The sequence below is a fragment of the Truncatella angustata genome (genome assembly GCF_020726525.1).
Source record: "Truncatella angustata strain MPI-SDFR-AT-0073 chromosome Unknown BKA67scaffold_3, whole genome shotgun sequence".
Taxonomy (NCBI): domain Eukaryota; kingdom Fungi; phylum Ascomycota; class Sordariomycetes; order Amphisphaeriales; family Sporocadaceae; genus Truncatella; species Truncatella angustata.
In genome coordinates, this window is record NW_025763383.1 from 3,590,243 (window position 1) to 3,608,756 (window position 18,514).

The 18,514-nt window shown below is 51.0% G+C and overlaps 6 protein-coding genes and 2 non-coding genes across 8 annotated transcripts; 2 read left to right on the forward strand and 6 right to left on the reverse strand.

The window, feature by feature from the left end:
* Positions 1-509: 509 nt before the first annotated feature.
* Positions 510-1,743, reverse strand: BKA67DRAFT_657916 (GTP cyclohydrolase II-domain-containing protein; the record flags this gene model as incomplete). The annotated part of the gene is made up of 2 exons (XM_046107192.1): positions 510-563; positions 625-1,743. The coding sequence occupies 2 exons, from the start codon at positions 1,741-1,743 to the stop codon at positions 510-512; spliced, it is 1,173 nt and encodes a 390-aa protein (XP_045960288.1).
* Positions 1,744-5,574: 3,831 nt separating this feature from the next.
* BKA67DRAFT_t80 lies at positions 5,575-5,690 on the forward strand. Its single transcript has one exon. It is a non-coding gene; the product is annotated as a tRNA-Met (tRNA).
* A 266-nt stretch (positions 5,691-5,956) lies between these two features.
* On the reverse strand, positions 5,957-6,043 carry BKA67DRAFT_t81. The gene has a single exon. It is a non-coding gene; the product is annotated as a tRNA-Ala (tRNA).
* A 151-nt stretch (positions 6,044-6,194) lies between these two features.
* Positions 6,195-8,002, reverse strand: BKA67DRAFT_562463 (uncharacterized protein). The gene has a single exon (XM_046102600.1). The coding sequence runs from the start codon at positions 7,538-7,540 to the stop codon at positions 6,281-6,283; it is 1,260 nt and encodes a 419-aa protein (XP_045960289.1). The 5' UTR covers positions 7,541-8,002; the 3' UTR covers positions 6,195-6,280.
* Positions 8,003-8,436: 434 nt separating this feature from the next.
* On the reverse strand, positions 8,437-10,702 carry BKA67DRAFT_254127 (amino acid/polyamine transporter I). Its single transcript, XM_046095763.1, has 3 exons — positions 10,651-10,702; positions 10,382-10,597; positions 8,437-10,317 (listed from the first exon to the last, which is right to left on the reverse strand). Exons 2-3 carry the CDS (start codon positions 10,520-10,522, stop codon positions 8,821-8,823), a joined length of 1,638 nt encoding a protein of 545 aa, XP_045960290.1. The 5' UTR covers positions 10,523-10,597; positions 10,651-10,702; the 3' UTR covers positions 8,437-8,820.
* A 1,232-nt stretch (positions 10,703-11,934) lies between these two features.
* BKA67DRAFT_534929 (uncharacterized protein) lies at positions 11,935-13,512 on the forward strand (the record flags this gene model as incomplete). Its single annotated transcript, XM_046099939.1, has 2 exons — positions 11,935-12,242; positions 12,405-13,512. The coding sequence occupies 2 exons, from the start codon at positions 11,935-11,937 to the stop codon at positions 13,510-13,512; spliced, it is 1,416 nt and encodes a 471-aa protein (XP_045960291.1).
* A 983-nt stretch (positions 13,513-14,495) lies between these two features.
* On the reverse strand, positions 14,496-15,104 carry BKA67DRAFT_534930 (uncharacterized protein; the record flags this gene model as incomplete). Its single annotated transcript, XM_046099940.1, has 3 exons — positions 14,496-14,677; positions 14,765-14,849; positions 14,910-15,104. The coding sequence occupies 3 exons, from the start codon at positions 15,102-15,104 to the stop codon at positions 14,496-14,498; spliced, it is 462 nt and encodes a 153-aa protein (XP_045960292.1).
* A 1,045-nt stretch (positions 15,105-16,149) lies between these two features.
* BKA67DRAFT_657921 (uncharacterized protein) lies at positions 16,150-18,294 on the reverse strand (the record flags this gene model as incomplete). The annotated part of the gene is made up of 1 exon (XM_046107193.1): positions 16,150-18,294. One exon carries the CDS (start codon positions 18,292-18,294, stop codon positions 16,150-16,152), a length of 2,145 nt encoding a protein of 714 aa, XP_045960293.1.
* Positions 18,295-18,514: the final 220 nt, after the last annotated feature.

The window sequence follows — 18,514 nt, forward strand, 5'->3', positions numbered from 1 at the left end:
TGTACTCCGTACAGATTTCTGGAAACCTGCCAGACCCAACCGACTCTACTTGGGAGACCGTGAGCAAACACAGTGATTTGTCTATTGGCATAGCTTCGTTTTGCGCATATCCGGTCTCATGAGGTCGGATCAGGCGTCATCTCACATGACACGTCTCGCATCGGCAATTCCACCAAAGAACCTTCACACCAGCTCCCAAGTAGTTTCAAGTCCGCGAGAAGCAGACCCGTACGGTTGTAACAGATACACAATAACAGATGCGGTGCTTGTCTATTTGCCCATTTGGTATGTACGTAGTCGCGCAATCGGCGAAAGCATCATGATGTCCAGAGTAGTGGGTAGAACCACTTCCTCGGACATGTGCAACCTAGTGGCTTTCATGAATGCACAAGTCCGCCCATCTACAGAGTGCTCACAAAGCAGCCCGGGTCTCTGCCCAGTACCGCGATTGAACTGGATCGCGTGGGACACCGCTAAAGAGTACATCACACGTCGCTTGTAGATCCGGGTTATGCTGTAGGTGGTAGTCCGCCCATATCTAACATATGCCCCATCTTCTCGATCTGTCTTACTGTTAGCACTCTTGTCCAAATTGTCCTCTACTCCATCTCCAGCGTGACTTACCTTTGTCTTCAGATACCCCTCCACCTCCTGGCTCCTAAATCCGCCTTTACCCTTCCAACTGAGTGGCACCATGGCCACCCTCTCCTTGACCCTAACCTCCCTATTTGGTCCTTCGACGGCACGGATCTTATCGGGGTTGTTGGTCAGTAACCTGACCTCCTCCTGACCCAGGTCCAACAGCATTGCGGTCGCCAGGCCATAACTTCGCGCGTCTGCCGGATGCTTGAGCAATAGGTTCGCCTCGACGGTATCCGAGCCCATATCTTGCAGGTTGTACGCCTTGAGTTTCTCGCCAAGCCCGATACCGCGGCCCTCTTGGCGCAGGTAGATGATAATGCCGCCGTTGTTGACTTGCGACGGCAGAGCCATGAGTCGCGCGGCCTCGTCCAGCTGCTCGCCGCAGTCGCACCGCGCCGACCATGCCGTCTCGCCCGTGTAGCACTCGGAGTGAATCCTCACCAGCGGCGGCCCGTTTGGCGCCTCTGGCTCGGCTGGGCCGGTGGTAGATCCGACCATGCCGCTCTTCGTCCGCCCTGGGTATAGTCTGCCAGTGTATGCGCCACGAACCATGCGGTCCATCTCCGTCTCGCCTTCCCGCGGCGCGTCGAGGCTCTTACTTCTGATGTTGTTGCCGAACACGATCGCCAGATGCTCCTTGTTGTCTACATTGTTCGTGTAGAGGTGTAGGAACATTTCCGTTCCGTTTACCGTCGGGATCCGTGCTCGTACTATGCATTGCACGTCGGGTAGTGTCTCTAACAGTCTCGGTCGCTTGACTCCAGCGCCTCCAGAGGGCAGTGAAGAGTCCACAGGCACACTACGGGGTTGTTCTGTGGAAGGCGTCGCTGTTCCCGGCGTCGCCGGCGGGGTGAATTGAGGTGACAGTAACGAGGGGAGCGGTGTCTGGTCATCTGAGTGTGTTGAGGAGGCAGTCGAGGACCTTGGGCGTTCGTTCAGCGACCCCAGAGCTGACAGGGAGAGCTTGTCCCTTTGCAATTGCGCGGCGCTGGGTGCTGCTCCTTCATGGTGGCCGAGCGCCCGAGACCGCGGGGAGTAGTGAGACGGCAGGCCTGCGGCCTCCTCGTGCCATTGTGGCTGTCCTTCTTGGCCCTGGTCCATATTTGATGATACTTCTAGGTTCGGCATGCAGCCGCTTTAAGATGTGAAATCTAATTCTGGCTCGCGAATCGCGAAACTCCGGCTTTCGCAACGACTGTAATGGCGCAATTGAATGTGTAGTGCCGGCGGGGTCGGAGGGGCACTTTTGGGGGGGGGGGGGTTTCTGATTCACAAAGGGGGTCGAGAAACGAACGACACGAACGAACCGAGGCTGCTGCTAGATGAGAGAAAACAGAGTCAATTGAGCGTAGGCAAGCAGTTCGAAATACGCATCTAGCTTTGGAGGTGAAGTGAATATGGCAAGAACAGGCAGTCTTGCCGGGGGTATAGATTATCTACAATGCTTATGATTATGATTACTCTAGCCTCGGGGGCTCATTAGTCAGTCGGGCGTCGGTGCGCGCCAATTTCATGTGCCACCATGATCATGACAGGATGGATTGTTTCCAATTCCATGCGACGGCCGACCCTTGCATGCGGTAATGCAATGCGGGGGGGATCTCATTTCCAGGGACTTGGATGCCCAGAACTTTCGCCGAGCTTCTTTCCGCTCTCGTCCACCGTTGACCGAGCACATCAATGCTGCTTTCACAGCAAAGTCATTGACATCCAGAGATAAACACTAACTCTGTTCAAATTGTTGTAAGAACAGAAGCAGCAGAGGCAGCAGAAGCAGTCTAAACATGTTTCTTTCGGACAGGTGCTTGTGCGCCACGAAACAACAAGTTTCAAGAGGCAGGCAGCTGACAAGGGATAAGACGTCATCAAGGCGATATGCCATTGGTAGTTCAACTGAATTGGTGAGGAACGTTGCACAAGGATCACACAAAGTCCTGCGCTTTCGCTGTTCTGTAGCATTTAATTCATTGGTATGAAATACAACGCGCCGTTATACTACCAGTCGTCTCTCTATCATCGGCAACGAACTTCGGGACAGCCCTCCGCAACATGGGGAGCACATCCGACGTCTGCTACCCGGATACCGGCCAATCATTGCACCACTCCGTCCCCCAAGACTATTCCATAAGAAAGCATAACGGAAACGTGCCGTTGTCATGACTGTCGGAAGTTGCGTCCCTTGTGTCAACTGGCTTCAGTTGCCACTAAAGTAATATGCCGGCTTTCGACCATGATGCTTCTTCCGGACTTCCACCACGTCGCTATCTTTCATTCCTTCATGTCGCAACGAGTGAGGCGACATGAAGGGAAGCGGCTTCTCTTGCATCATGAGCTTGCAGTCTTCGTAGCTTCTGCCGACCTTGTTGCTTAACTCGCGACGAACTCGTCTGGTGAAAGCTTGGGGTTTATCGGTGGGCCAAATCTTGCAATCCAACTCCTTGAGTTTATGCCCGACCCAATCTACCACATGTCAGCACAGCTTCCTCGCACACTAACACGATACGAATCAGAGCTGGTGTTGTTTACTATGAAAAACTTAGCTTACACTGGACGTGCATTGTCTAAGCTGGAAGTGACTTCTTCAGCTTCCGCGCCGTCGTCTTGTAGTTCTGGGCGCTCGGAATAGATCAAGTCTTCTTCACAAAATTCATCGGTTAGTCCAAGATATGACTTGTAGGTGTTTCGAAGAACACATCCAAGGACATCTTGACCCTGTCCCACGTATTCTCATCCAGCTCGAATTGAGACGTTCTGCCACCAACTTCGGTGCTATAGTAGGTGGACATGGTACTAACGTTAGCAGGAGTGACATTGAGGTGGATGCTGACGAACTCGAGTAACTGCTGCAAGGGTTCGGGTTTTTTTCTTCTTCTTTTTTTTTCTTGTGCCCAAGCCGCGGCCACTATGATAGACCACTATGCGGCTTTCGTTGTTGTCTTCAGATGTGTCAGTACGGCGGGCCTTTTTAGAGCCTGATATGCTTGACAAAGAGGTGGATCGCTTCCTTCCAGATGCCATGATATGCTGCAGTGGTGTTAACAGTTTGGAAAAGTGAGATGTGTGAGCCGAAGCGAGGTGAATGGTCACTCATCACGATATTTGTGTATATATTTAGACGTGAAAAGAAGATCAGGCGAATTTAGAGAGCCAATATAATGAAATGTTTTGAGTTAAAATGTATCCCTTAATCAAATTTAAAATATTAAAAATCAATTGCTAGTTAGGTCGTGGTTGCTATTCGTTATTACAACAGTCCTTGTGCAGTTGTATGTACATATAAGATTATATCAACTATAACACATTCCCAGGAGCAAGAACATCACAACCACCACTAATTTTTACAAGCATAGACACATCAAGTCCGAAGTACTTATTCGTCAAGAGCCAGAAATAAATGCAGCACGTGATATTTGGAACACAGATCCAACGCCAAGCTATAACAAACTCCCATGTAATCCAGAAGAAAAGAACCGCCCCCCACCCCAGTTTGATGTCGTTTCACCTTTGATAGGATGATTTGTGAATAGAGAAGGACATTCGGATAAATTTTTGGTGTACGGCGTATGATGAACTCGAATGAAGCAATCGAACTATGTGCTGCTGTGTCATATCTTAGTCAAATTATAATTACGGAAACATTGCCGTCCATGCAAGAGATTACCAACAACCGACGATCGGTAGGCACACCCTCCTTGCATGGTTTAATACGATGCAGGAGATTTCTTACACTCGATCAAACATAGCAATTCCATAGCATTCATATCTCATGGCACCATCGCAACATTTAGCGAGATGAGAAACATGCATTGAGGAAGGTCTGGACTGTCAAAGCTTTGCCCATATCCCAGCCTTTAGACGGGTGATTTATATCAAGCAAGGCGAGAGCTGTGTACATGCGGATGGCTCAGAAAACGGTGGAAATCAGCAGCACTGATGGATGGTGCGTGGTCTGTTAATCGAAGCATAATATGAGATTTGATCCCATCTCTCTGATGATGTCCTTCGCAGCAACACAAACAAGATATTGCTCCAGCCACTGTTTTGATAATATCCAACTTGGCAGGAGCCTACGCTAGTTACCTTGATTCGGTCACTCGTTATCACCACATTAATACTTTGTTCTACCTACATCATGCAACTCATTCATTCTTCCGTTACCGTCCTTGCTGCCCTCCTCGCAGTCATCCATGCCATCCTTGCCAAAACATGAACTTATGACGCGACGGCTCTGGCGTCCGACTGCGCCGTAGGCCAAGGGGTGCTGCGATCGTCCGACACGGCGTAGGTTATCCAAGACAACCTGCCCTACATCTCCCGGCTGATCCAGTACAACACCTGCGCGCTGCTACTATGGGCGGACGTCGACGACTTCACCGTCGGGGGCAGCGACTTCCAAATGTCTTCGGCGCCGCCATGGACTCCCTGGTCACGCCAGACGGGTGGATCGGCGGTGAGATGCACACCACCTGCACCAACCTGGAGCGCGACGGCGTGCCGCAGGCTGTGACATGGAATATTGTGAGGTGGAATGGGTCGGCTACCAACCAAATTGAGTAGTTGATATGGTTTTGCCGGTTGATGTTCTACGGGGGCAATAATTGTCATCCATGGATACCAATAATTCACTTGGGAGGTCTATGTTTGCTCTAAATATCCGGGGTCATAGCTATTGCCCTGCCCCTACATTCAAGAATGTGCCATCCTTCCTCATATTGTGCTTCTTGATAATGTTTAGCAGCCACTTTTGCTCACAACTATTCCTCTATATATCAAGCTGCTCTATGAGAGTGGTTGGACATCGCAAGTTTGATAAGTCACAAGTCTTTCTTCATCTCCATTCAAAGCTATACGCTTTTCACCTCGTCGCCGCTCTTGATTCGACTCAAATTGATCATATATGCTTGTGCCCAACCATTAATTCAACAATATCAGGTCTTCGTGGCTCAGTTGGTTAGAGCGTCAGTCTCATACTCTATACGTATGATTCTCTTGGTAACGAGAGGAAACCCCCTATCTGAAGGTCGCCAGTTCGAACCTGGCCGAGGACATATATTTTGTGGTTCATGCCACCAATGGTTTTTATGAAATACCCTCTTTATTTTTTTTCTATTTTTTTTCAAGCCGACGGGGCGGATCCGTCACAGGGTGCACAAGCCCCGATTTCATAGAGAAAGAGTGGAGAACAGTAGAGGATACGACCTGCCGAACTCGCGACGAACGCCAAAAACGCCGGTCTTCCGGTTCCAAAAAAGTGAATTTTTGCCAGTCAATCGATAATTCTAGCAATACACACACGCCAGATACGGCAAAATATTGGAGAAGCAGGTGATCGAAACCTGGACTTCTCGCATTTTTGCGTTGTTAATGCAAAGCGAGCACTCTACCACTGAGTTACATCCCCATAATTGGATGTGAGTAAATGTTTTAACGTGGACTAGATTCAATAGAGATATAGTGGGTCCCGACATCACTAACAAATTACTACTCCATCAGACTAGACTGAGAAGGTTTAGTCATCAACGAAGAGTTTTGCAAATAGCAAGTCAAGTTGATTATCGCGAAACACTGAAATTCTGTCGACGTGGTTTAACCAGTTTCTAGCTCTGTGTATGTTTATCTATAGTCATTGCAGATAACCTTAGGCTGCCGGTATGCCCAGAGCGGCGTAAATCTTCTGTATTTCTGCAGGATCTGCCAGATCAGGAACTTTCTCGTTCTTCGCCAAGGCATTGATCTGCAAGACAGCACCAGTGAGGCGCAAGATCAGGTTGTCCTCGTCCACCGCGACCTTTCCAACACCCTTCGCCTTTCCAGACACTAGTAGTGTGGGGAGGTCAAAGTCCTGAGCTGCGGCTCGACCGATACCGATACCATGGACACCACTTTGCAGGGCCTGGACCATGCCATCGACCGTCTTGAATCCGCCAGTAGTGTAGACCTTCAGCGACGTGACAGACTTGGCGATCTGCTCGGCAAACTCAATGAAGTAGGCTTCTCGCTTGCGCGTGCTGTCCTTCTTGTGCAGGAAGGCGTTGGTCTCGTATGTGCCTCCACTCGTCTCTACGTAGTCAAAGCCAGCCTTTTCGAGGTTTTGGCAAAGGATAACGGCCTCCTCGGGTGTGAAACCTTTGTCCTGGAACTCCACAGAGTTGACTTTGATACCGAGAATGAACTTGTCGCTGACCTTGGACTTGATTGAGGCGGCAATTTCCAGAATGATGCGCATGCGGTTCTCCAAACTTCCACCATACTTGTCAGTCCTCTGGTTGGTCGTGGGACTGAGAAACTGTGCAAGCAAGTATCCGTGAGCACCGTGCAGCTGGATACCATCGAACCCAGCCTTCTCGAGATAGAGAGCGGTGTGCGTGAATCCCTTGATGACCTTCTCGATGTCTTCCTCGGTAGCAGCACGTGGCTTGGCGTAGGTTTTGCCCATGGCAGCGGATACCAGCTGCACATCGCTGGCACTGATGGGGTGCTTCTGTACGTCATCGCTAACCTGGCGTCCAGGATGCGATACCTGGGCGACGATCAGACTGCCATGAGCCTTGGCCGCCGTCGCGATGGCCTTGAAGCCCTCGAATCGCTCGCCCTCGAAAGGAGCGTCGGCGGGGACGATGGTGTTTCCTGGTGCCTCGAGGTGCCCGGGGTCGATCATCACGTTGCCAGTCAAGATTTGACCCCACTTGCCCTCACCCCATTTGCGATAAAGATTCTCGAGTTCCTTGCCAGGAATTCCCCTCTTAGAAAGATCCTCCGCATCGTAGGTAGCCAGCCTCTCGGACATGGCAGCATTAAGAAAACGGTTGATGGCGGAACGTTTCGAGACGGGGAACTCAAGTGGCTCCCCCAGAGGAGCTGGGTCCACAGGGGCTGATTCGTAGCGTGCTGAAGACATGATGTGAGGAAAGTCTATTACTGAAAGATTCTGTTGAGAGTGTGGTTTATCGAACGAGAGGTGATAGATATATGGCAGGTGGAAGTGAGAAGCAGATATATTTATACTCTATGGCATGTGGCGTCCATGGGAAGATCCTGTCGTTTCACGGGTGCACATCCCATATCGAAATGGGAGATGACTCCACTAACGCTGGAGCGGGACAAATTGCAGATTATGGGGCTACAAGCAGACTAGAATACACATAGCACGGTATCATTGCGGTGAAACGCAATGGGGCATTCGAGACGGCAAATGTTGAGGATTGCCCATATTCTGGAATCTGTACCTCATGGAATTGTAGCCGAACGATGGATCGGAGTCCACTTGGTCTGGCATGGACGTATCTCTCCGAAACCCAGGGACAGGGGCTCTACTGTGAGCCGAGGATCAAAAGAATACCATAGTATAAGTCAAGTGCGCAATTTTGCCAGACGACAATTATCAGAATCTTTAAAGCCTAGGTGGGGGTGATTTCTAAGCAGAGTGACGACTTGTGGATACACACCCAGAATGGCCTGAGCCTAGATGAACGATTGGTTAATATCGGTCTCCAATTCATCCGTTCGGTGCCGTCACACCCCACGTTTCACTAAGCATTGTACTTGCACCGACCTGTGCAATGCCGAACCACCACCAGCTATCGATGGAATTGTCGGAATGAGGCGCACTCATGGACAACAATTATACCGTTCGTTTAGGCAACCTAGGCCGGCCTGAGTCAGAACTCACGCAAGGGAGAGCAGCGGTCGTTTCCCATCTGTTCCTACTCGTCCTTGCGGCATGACTCCTACAAGGCGGCGTTCTGGTCAGCCTGGTCGCTTCACACGCACACACACAGAGAGAGAGGGAGGGGGAGAGAGACAGATAGAGGAGAGAAAGAGATAGCTTGGCATTTAGAGGGTGTTAATTTGAGCGTCCTGGTCACACGACGCAATCTATCTTCTTTCAATCGGCCAGGACTGGTCACAAATGGATTCAAATGCCACCCAGCTATCAAAATTGCTGGAAATGCTGACAAGCAGGTCAAGGGTTTACACGAGGAACAGGCCAGCCAACTCACAAGTCTCTAATACGGATTCTATCATCCTGAATAGACCACACCAATTGGACTGGCTCGGTTAAGTTCCGACCATTGTGTCTAGTTCAACCATTCTGAATCAACACCCTATGGCGATCGAGAAGAAATGTGCCTCACCCGAAGTGAACTTGGCCCCTTCGAATATCATCCGAAAGATTGGTCACTCGCTTATACGGTCGGTACCAGCTTGCTTCCCCTTAATTTCTTCTTCAGCCCTCTCCAAAGCACCTGGCTCCAAAGGATCGACACCAAGTCTCATAGCTTCGGCAACTTCTGCTGCTGGTCCAATAAACCATTTTCTTGCGCTGATGACCCATGTACCGCTTGCGCCTATGGCGATTATGCCCACAGCTACAACAGTATAATTCAAAGTCTGATCCGACACTGGATTACTCGTTGGTAAGCAGAATACAACAGTAATTGCCATAATCCAAGCACACGCTGTGGCAGCAATGGGTCGACTTAGAACTCCCAGGTTGAAAGGGCCTTTCATGGAAGTAAACGGTTTATGCCAGATAAGTCCAATCATAATAGGGAGACCGTAGGATATGTAGAGACCAATAGTTGCAATGCTGGTGGCAGCAGAGAAAGCCACACTTGAACCGAGACTGGGGAGCGACAGAATGAAACTAAGGGTTGCAGCCAGCCAGATGGTACGGATCGGACTGCGAAAACGGTTGTCCACTTTGTGGAAGAACGACGGGATTCCACCATCGCGAGCAAAGGCGAACATCATCCGGCTGTTGGACGTCATCGAGAAGAGACCACAATGCCAGACGCAAACCATAATCAGTGTGAATAGTGCGAGCGCACCATCTTCTCCGAAAATGTCAACGAAAATCTTGAGTACCGGTGAGCCGTAGTTTATCTCGCTATTGATGACATCGTCGAAACTCTGGATCGAGAAGAGCAGCGACATCATGACGAAGAACCCAAAAATAGCGCTGAAGCCGACAGAAGAGATGACGCCAATCGGTGCCGCCCACGATGCATTTCTTGTTTCCTCAGACAGGTGAGCTGATGCATCAAACCCGGTCAACGTGTACTGTGATAATAAGGCACCGCACACCATGACATAGGCAGGGCTTGCCCGTTCACTCCAGCCCACTCCTTCCAGGCCAGTACCATCATAAAAGAAGCCAAACACGAAGGACCCAGGCTGATGCCATGGAGCTTTGGCGAGGACAGCGATGCAGAGCGCAGTGACGCCGGCGGAGTGGAGGACAATACTGGTGTTATTGAGGAAGCGTAGGGTGTGCACACCGAAGGAGTTGACCAGACCATGCGATACCAGGACCGCGGCATAGATGCCAACAGTCTTTGCTGGAGTGGACTCGTAGTCGGGGTTCTTGACCGTCACTGCCGTCGCGATCAGCCCTGCAAGGCCAAAAGAGATACCAGTTGTTACAGCGACCTGTCCCAGAAAGTTAAACCAGCCAGTCATCCATGCTGCAAAGGCGGATTGCTTAGGAGGGGCCAATAAAGCTGCCCAATAATAGGGCCCGCCAGCTGTGGGAATTGCTGAAACGATCTCGGCCATCGCAATAGCAACTGTCATTGTGAAGAAAGAGACAATAATCCACCCAACAGACATAACCCCCGGGCCTCCCGTGTTAAGTCCATAGCTAAACAGTGTTGTAATCCCCGTAATGACACTCTTGAAATCATGTCAACATTAGACAAGTCATGTTACCCGTGAAGGAGCAGGAGCTTATTCTTACAATGATCGAGAACGACACGCCAAAATTATGCGTCAAGCCCCAGTCTCGCTTCAACTCTTGTTTGTAACCAAATTGCGCGAGCTTGTTCTCGTCACTGGTGGACGCCACCACCTCAGCGGGAGGAATGTCGTGAGCTGCCATACTGTATCGTCTTACAGGCTTGCCCTCCACGTCGCGTCTTTTACTACCAAGCTGCGCGCTCTACGGGCGCTGACACTGTATCCAACGAGGTCGGCGTAAAACGAAGAAAAGGGCAGTTAATAACCAACCATAGCAGACACGCCATCTCAAGCATGCTGTCGTGGGGGCAGTCAGATATATCTAATCTGGTAGCTTGCCAAAACTTGGAGTAGCCTCATGGGACCCATGCAATCGAAGCTGAACTTGTCAGATATGACTGCTTGTTATCGAAGCTTTCGACATGGTATCCCGTCAGCTGATAGGCTCTGTCGATAAGCTTTACATGGGCGACAGCCACCATTACCCCACACTGGGTAGAAGAGCTTCGCAAACCCAGGAAACTCGCAGATAAGAAGACTTGTGCTTAGCTGTCAGTGGCTTGACAAACCTCGAGAGGTGCGCGTCTGGCCATCGCGGAAACCACTACAAAAGGTTCACGAGCCGGCACCGCCGAGGCGTCCATGGCCCATAATCAGACCACACAATTGCACTCGTGTGCAGCTTTGGCTTGATGATAACTGTCGAGAGTCTGATTGCATCACACATAGTCTTCTCCAGACCGTAATGAAGTTGTCTGCCATACGATCTAGTCTGGAACAGAACGCGGAATGTGAACCGCATTATGCAATGTTGAAGGGTCTGCTTGGCGTTCTGGACCTCGGGACATCAGAGACCCTGCAGCGACCTAATCGGGGAAGCTAACCGTTAACAAAATAGCGGCCGTGGGGATTCATCTCAGATATTGTAGCGAAGATAAGGCATTTAACTTAACCCCCAGACCCCATACTACGGATTGGTTTGCTGTTCCTCTCCGCTGTCGACCTTACGTTATTCATGCTTTTGAAGACCACTCATCTTGAATACTTCTTAGACCAAACCTGAAGACAATCGCGTTTATTTGTTATAGATCCTCAAGCTCGTGATACAATACCATGACGATGGCGTGGGGCATTAAATGCCTAAGTACATACATCCGCTTTGACACGGGAAGATGGTGGGTGGTACGATGAGCAAACCCCTTATTATTAACGTAACTTAGCTACTGACTGAACTTCGCCCCAATACAAGTCCTGGCAGCAATTATAACACAACTCGGTTGTTCGCAATGACGAGCTCAATGGCTTCGATGCGGTGAGTTCGTGGCAAGTGTCATAGTACATCGTGCATCGGTGACCATTGTCCTGTCTAAGGGTCCTGGGGTCCACAAGTCTCGGCAGCGGCTACTTCGCCCAGCATCTTTCGTCATGGGCAGGTCTCGACAATTTCAGTCAAGGTTGTCGAGATGGTCAAGACCATCCATCCATCCAGAAAAGTCAACACCAGAACCACACTAGACTGACGGGTTCACGATCCCACACTGGTCATCAGGCTATATGAAATTGCTCGAGCCGCCAGACTGGCGAGAAGTGCCCATCTTCAGCGAGGCCCCAAGCCACCAAGTGGCGGTTCAGCGCTCCGGCTTATGCAGACATGACTCGTCAGTCTCGGCCCGTAGAACGTCAAACGGTCCACTTGGTTGTCAAATTCAGATGTTTGATATGACGAGAAGCAAACTTGGCGAGAAATTCTCCCCAAGGTGCTTATCTGGCGCATTGGCTACTCTAGGAGTCCGAGAAAGAAAACGGGAGACAACGGATGTGTCGTGCCCAACATACGTTATCTTCCGATTCAAGCCTCCCATGTGGGCTCCACCCTTGCAAATCTTCGACCCCTTTTAGACTGATAAGACAAAATCCTTACTGGCCGCCTCTGAAGCCTGCTCCTTGGCTGTAATCGATGAAGTTGTTCTTATTTTGCTGATCTGTAGTAAAAAGAATTTTATTTTTGATTTTGTTCGCTATAGCTACCTCGCCCTCGTCGACTGGTTTTCACAAATGGAAGCAACATTTCCTCATTTTAGCTCGCTGCCAGCAGAGCTTCGATGCAAAGTATGGAAGTTTGCCTTACCACAGCGTACGGTCAACTTCAGGCTGAAAATGGATATGGATGCATGGAATTGGGCCTCGGAATCAGATTGGTGGGCGCATTACGTTCTGACGGGGGATTACCACTCAGCAGCCGCCACGCAGCCAGCCCTCCTGCTGGTAAACCACGAGGCGCGGTTTGAGTCTCGCAAGGCGTACAAGCAGCTGGCCATCGACAAGGCGGTCCTGCAAAGGTGTCTGGCGGACGACGCAGTCGTCGACGGCAGGCTCGAGCGGATGCGCAACTTGAACAAGACCCCGCGGCTCAACCTGGACCATGATATACTCGAGTGGGCTCACGTAAAGCGGTGGAGTCGCAACAACCCCGTGAAATGCGGAGCGCTCTTCCTTGCCGCCAGCATGTCAGTTCAGCACGTCGTTGTGGAGTACGACCACTATCTCCACACGTCCCTGGTCTCTCTGGCCTTTAGCGTTCTGGACGTCGAGAGTCCGCTAAGGAGCCTCACGATCAAGGTCGCGGACGCCGTCGCGCATAAGCAATACACCTACCGAGTGACCTGCGTTCCCGACCAGGCGCCCATGCTCCGCCGGGGGGATGACGCCGATACTTTTGTGAAGCGCCGGCAAGCGTGCATGCTGCCTTGCTACCGACGCCCGATCCACACGACGGAGAAACTGCAGCCGACGACCCTCGATCGTTCTACCTTGAGCTCGTTCGCACAGCCCTTCGAGCGAGACACGAGGTTGCACACCAACTTCGCCATATTCCGGGTAGCTCCGGGCGACGAGGCGTCAGGCGCCAGGACGCCGGTCCCGTCGCCCGAGGTCATGCGAAGCTGGAGATGGGTCGAGATGGTCGAGGAGCACGACCGCGTCCCCTTCGGCGCGAGCCTCCAGGGTGACGTGGCCCTGTTCATGCACCGGATCTCGCTTTTTGAGCAGTGGAGCTACAACGACGGCCGGCAACCCCGGATCGACATCGTTCCCTTCCACGGCGTTTGTGTGCCCCAGTACGGCCTTCCCTGAAATCGTGACAGGCGGAAATATTCCACTCACGCCTTTTATTCTTATTTTTCTTATGCATGTATATTTTTATCTTGCGACGACGATACGAGATATGCTTACGACCTGGCGTTTGGGCTGGAATACAGAACAGCCCGGGAATAGAGATAGACATTATATACCCCTCTCCAATCCAAATTGCAATGTTTCCTTCAACTGGCGAGCGGGTTTATCTGCCCGCTCGCGTACACCGCAATGCACTGCGTGATGAACGAGACGTCACCCCGGGCCTGAACGAGTCCTGCTGGACTATTCGGACTTTTCTTGCCCGCTGCAGAAGTCATCAAGACCGTCCACTGCACTGAAGACGGCGTGAGATCTCGGATACGGCTCCGCGCGTGAGCTGTATCGCTGTCGGCCGGAGGTGGTCGCGGACGAGTACCAGGATGATATCGGAAAGAGGTAGCAGCATTGCAATGATGCGCGATGGGTAAAATGATGATGGGCGGGAGTATCATACGGGACCCGGACTGGTGCAAGTTATTTTGTTGAAATGTTGGAGCTGCACCTCGCGATTAGAAGGTTGCCTGTTGTGCAGTTCTCGAAGATCATGCTGAGAGAGGTGCTTGATCATGCCAGTCTGCTGAGATTCCTCACTGCCAGTAGTCAAGGTAAGGACTGATGCGATCGACCCAGTCGGTTGTAAAAATTATATTTGACTTTAGTATGTACAAGGTTCATGAGTACAGCTATCCTGCTCTGATTTCCGTCATTACTAACAACGTGGTTCTCACAGCCGACTGTGCCACACCATGTTGAATATCTAACCTTACTCCTTGGATGAGAGTAAGGATGGGTAAGTGAGGTGATATCCCATCCATAGATACAAGAGATCATCGTACATGATGATGCTTTCTTCCCCCCCCCCCCCCCCCCCCCCCCCGGTTATCATGATCAACAGTCATCTCACTGAGATGATTGCGGAACGCCCTCATAGGCTTTCCAGCTTACACGCAGAGCTCGGCCTCCAAGTTGACGGGCTGAGGGCAGCCGTACACGATCTTGTGTGCAGGCGTGCTGTAGCAGTCTGCCTGGCCGGCGGCACAGTCAAAGATCTTGCACCCATCGCCGGGAGTCAGGATGTTGTGCGAGTTGGCGAAGGGGTTGCCCCACTCGGTGCTCAACTCGTCTGAAGAAGTCCCATCGTTAGTTCCCGAGGCTCTACGTCTTTGGGCGGTGGGAAGGGTTCATCAGGGACGGAGATGGTGCAACTTACAGTAAGCGTAGTCTGGGTTCGAGGTGAAAGAGTAGCCGAAGAACAGCGGGCTGTCCAGAGTCTTTGTGGTGGCGACCTTGACGGTCTTTTATGTGGGAGTCAGCTTCATGGCCCTTCCTATATCGAAAGTTCGACGAAAACCTACAGATCCGGCCGTGTGGAAATCCTCGGAGAAGGACTGTCCGGGCGCGACGGTGGTGAGAGGGCCGCTGGCGCTGCCGTCATAGGGGAACGACTGGACGTAGACGTTGGACTGGCAGTTGTTCTTGACGACAGCTTGCTGGGCAGAGACACCGGTGGCAATGAGGGCAGCGCCCATGATTGTGCCGAAGATCTGCATTTTGGAGTGCGAAAAGATATTGGAGATCTTTGAAAAGCGAGTGTTATTTTGAGAGCTGAGGGGTAGCTGTCGAGGAAGTCGTTGGATGAGTGATTAGAATGCAGCTGAAGAGCAGTGAACGACCTCACTTATATACTCATGTTCGCTCACCGAGTGAACGGCACTTCGGCGAAGGAAGTGATGCAACCTCATTGTCATTTGTTGGGGCAATCGTCGCATGCTACGGTACCATCGGACTATACGGAAGAATAATGGATAATAATGGATCAGCTACAGAACAGGGCCATCGCATCGAGACCACGTTGAGAATCAGCAATCCCAAGGGTCATACCATCCGGGTCGGTAATGCTGACAGCCTTGGTTTTACGTCACCTGGTCAGCTCGAATACGAGCGTTGAGGCTCGTATAACTTTACACGAGAGTGGAGCCGTTAACCTTAAACCGTTTTCGTTTGCTATTCCCGTAGTAAAGATGCGGGGAACTGGCACGGGCCGGGATGAGCTGCCGCATTGGAGTCCACCGCCAGGGCTTTGAGTTGTTTGCCCGCGAAGAAATAAACAACGTTGCAATGAGTTAATCGTATGTTGTCATTGGTGGAGTCCCCTGGCTCTGGTCAATCAGACTCAACTTTTCAACTGCCATTGTGGGCCAAGTGCTGCCGAGGAGCCCGCAGATGTCCTTATGCTGTTGGTTTGATGCTGCTTACCCGGTACTGCTTTTCCCAGCTTCAAAAGTTTGTGAACTTCTGCAACGTGTACTGTAAGGGCTACAAAAATGTAGGGTGTGTGTGTGTACGTCGAGTTAACCCAACTACGCACAAACCATTCCCAGTACGACGTCGCCGCCAACAATGGTTGATAAAGTAGATGCCTGCTACTGTACTACACTTCTCTGTTCGCATATTGTAGAATACTCTGAAACACATGTCACGTCGGATCTAGCCGAGAAGACAAGTCTTAGTGTCTGACAAGCCGGAAACAATTGCAATCGCCTCTTCATATCGCAAAAGAGATCCGGCGCACATGGTACGCGAGCCAAAAGCACCTCAGATCTTACGGAGGCGGATTTGCGCCTGTGGCTCAGTCACGAGAACTACTTGTGTTTCCTTTGCAGTCTTCTCCATCCATGTCGAAGTCTTTTCCGAATTTCTGGCAGCGTCCAGATCATTGACATGGCTACTGAAAGGACCGCGGAGGATCCAGGCCAAGGATGAGTTCTTCCAGAGAGGTGCTTCCTCTGCTCCGGATTTCACCATGACAAGACAGAGAAACAGCAATGTCGCGCCACTTATCGCGCTCGGTAAGATGACCCACAGCCACTGCACGGAGAGGCATGCTGCGTAGTGTAGCACGTCACCTGTGGCTGGTCCGGTAGGATTCTCGGTCGAGTCTTGTCTGCGTATGAAAAAGGTTATGGCGTCCGACACGTTAGCGAAGAAATCCTGGATGCGGTCGAAATCTACGGCACCCTCGTTATACAATGTGCGGAGTGCCAAGGGAGACCGTATGGGGTCTGAACTATTAATACTCGCTGTGGGTTCCCAGTAATCAGCTGAATAGTATTCAAAGTTTTCCTTAATCAGATCGGACAAATTGTTCTGCGCGAAACTCCGGTCTATCAAGTAGAAACAGTGCCGTCGTATGAGATCATCCACAGGAATATTGTCGTAAAGTTGAGGATTTTTGTAATATTGAGAATCTTCTGGCTCGTACCACGACGATAACCATCGCTCGGGGCTGGGTGATATCTCCTGGAGCAGGGCCCTCTCCTTTTTGGATACACAGTCTCTGTCAAAAACAGCGGGTCCCGGCAGAACATTTTCGTAGTAAGTTTTTTTCCAACCCTTTGCACTATCATTGACAGGCCAACTCCAAGCATTGGGGGGAGACCTGAGAAGTTCGCGCTCAAACACGCGTCCTGCCTCGATAGTGGCGTTATAAGTCCGCACGCAAGGTTCGAGAGTACATTGGGCAGCACCATAGCCTTTTGGGAAATTACTTCCACCGAGCAGTAGCTGCATTCTTGTGAATCCCAAGTCGTTGTCGAGAGATGTTGTCGTGTTGGAAGATACAGTGATAAACTTGGCGTCACCAGGTTGGGGTTTGACATTCCCCATGAATATGTTTGAAGTAGCGGTCAGCCCCGATGGAAGAATCCATCTATAAAGAGAAAACGTTGACGAGCAGCCTTCTGCTGGTATCTCTGTCTCGCTGTGATTCAAACCAAAGAAACATTTATCTTCAAATGTTATGTCTTCGGAAATGTCTGTGCAGGAGCTGCAATAGGCAGCCGAGCTGTACACAGTGGAGAAAGTACAGTTTCCAGTTGAGCATGACCCAGTGAGCTCGTCGAGGCGTCCAAAGGTTGCCTCGTTTAGGACAAAGCGGAGTTGGTCTTCACTCGCAGTGAAAACAAAATTGTTGGTCCGCGGCAATGTAGCGTTTTCGCTTCGTAGGACAGTATAGCAATCTCGGAGCTGAGCCAATTGCTGAAACGCCGGGTCTATAGCGATGGACAAAGTCGCGATGATCGCCCCGATTGCCGTTAACGGTTGGCGGAACTTCTGATTCCAAAGAATCCCGAGAGATCCCCACATACCACGTCCCGCATCCTCATAACGTACCATATCGTATAGAGAGTGTGGTGATCTGAACCACGACCACTGCAGCTGCCTGAAACCTGACGCCAGTATGAACATGACTGCTGCTCGCAGGATCAAGGCGAATATGGACAAGAGCGCGTTGATGGTGATTTTGAGCGGCCACGCCGGTAAAGGCTTCCCCTCATGCCTCGACAGAGTGAACACGCCCGCGACGAGAGCTATCAACATCAAAATACAAGCGCCAACCTCGGCCCACCATAGTGTTAGGAGTACAGCTACAATTGATGATCGATGTCTGGGGGACTCCAGATTTCCCCGATCCTTGACATCGTTTGCCTGGCCTTTTCCATGAATAAGTCTGGCTGAATCGTCGCCCGTATCTGTCTGCAAGCCATCCACCACGGCTGGATGTGTATTGTCGGACGTGCCCTCGGCTACACCACAATCGGGTGACTGTAATGGTAAGAGCTCCAAGGCGTTTGCATCGAAGTCCGTTACCAACGAGGCCGACGGGCTGCAGCCATCCTCCGAACGACGGTCCGGTGACTGCGGCGAAACCCACGTGCTGGAACTGGCAGCGGAAATCATGTTGAGCGCATTTACGAACCTGACGCTGTGCTTTGGATTCCAATGGTGGAGGGCTGAGGCAAAGATCCAGGCGCAAATTTCGCGACTGCCAGAACTAGGTGCTACGTCATGGTAGGATCGTGGGCGCTTATGTAGAAACCGAGCACGCTGAATTACATGATCTGATCAAGAAAATCCCATGATCTGATCATGGAGCCTTGCGAGCAAATGAAGCAACCGC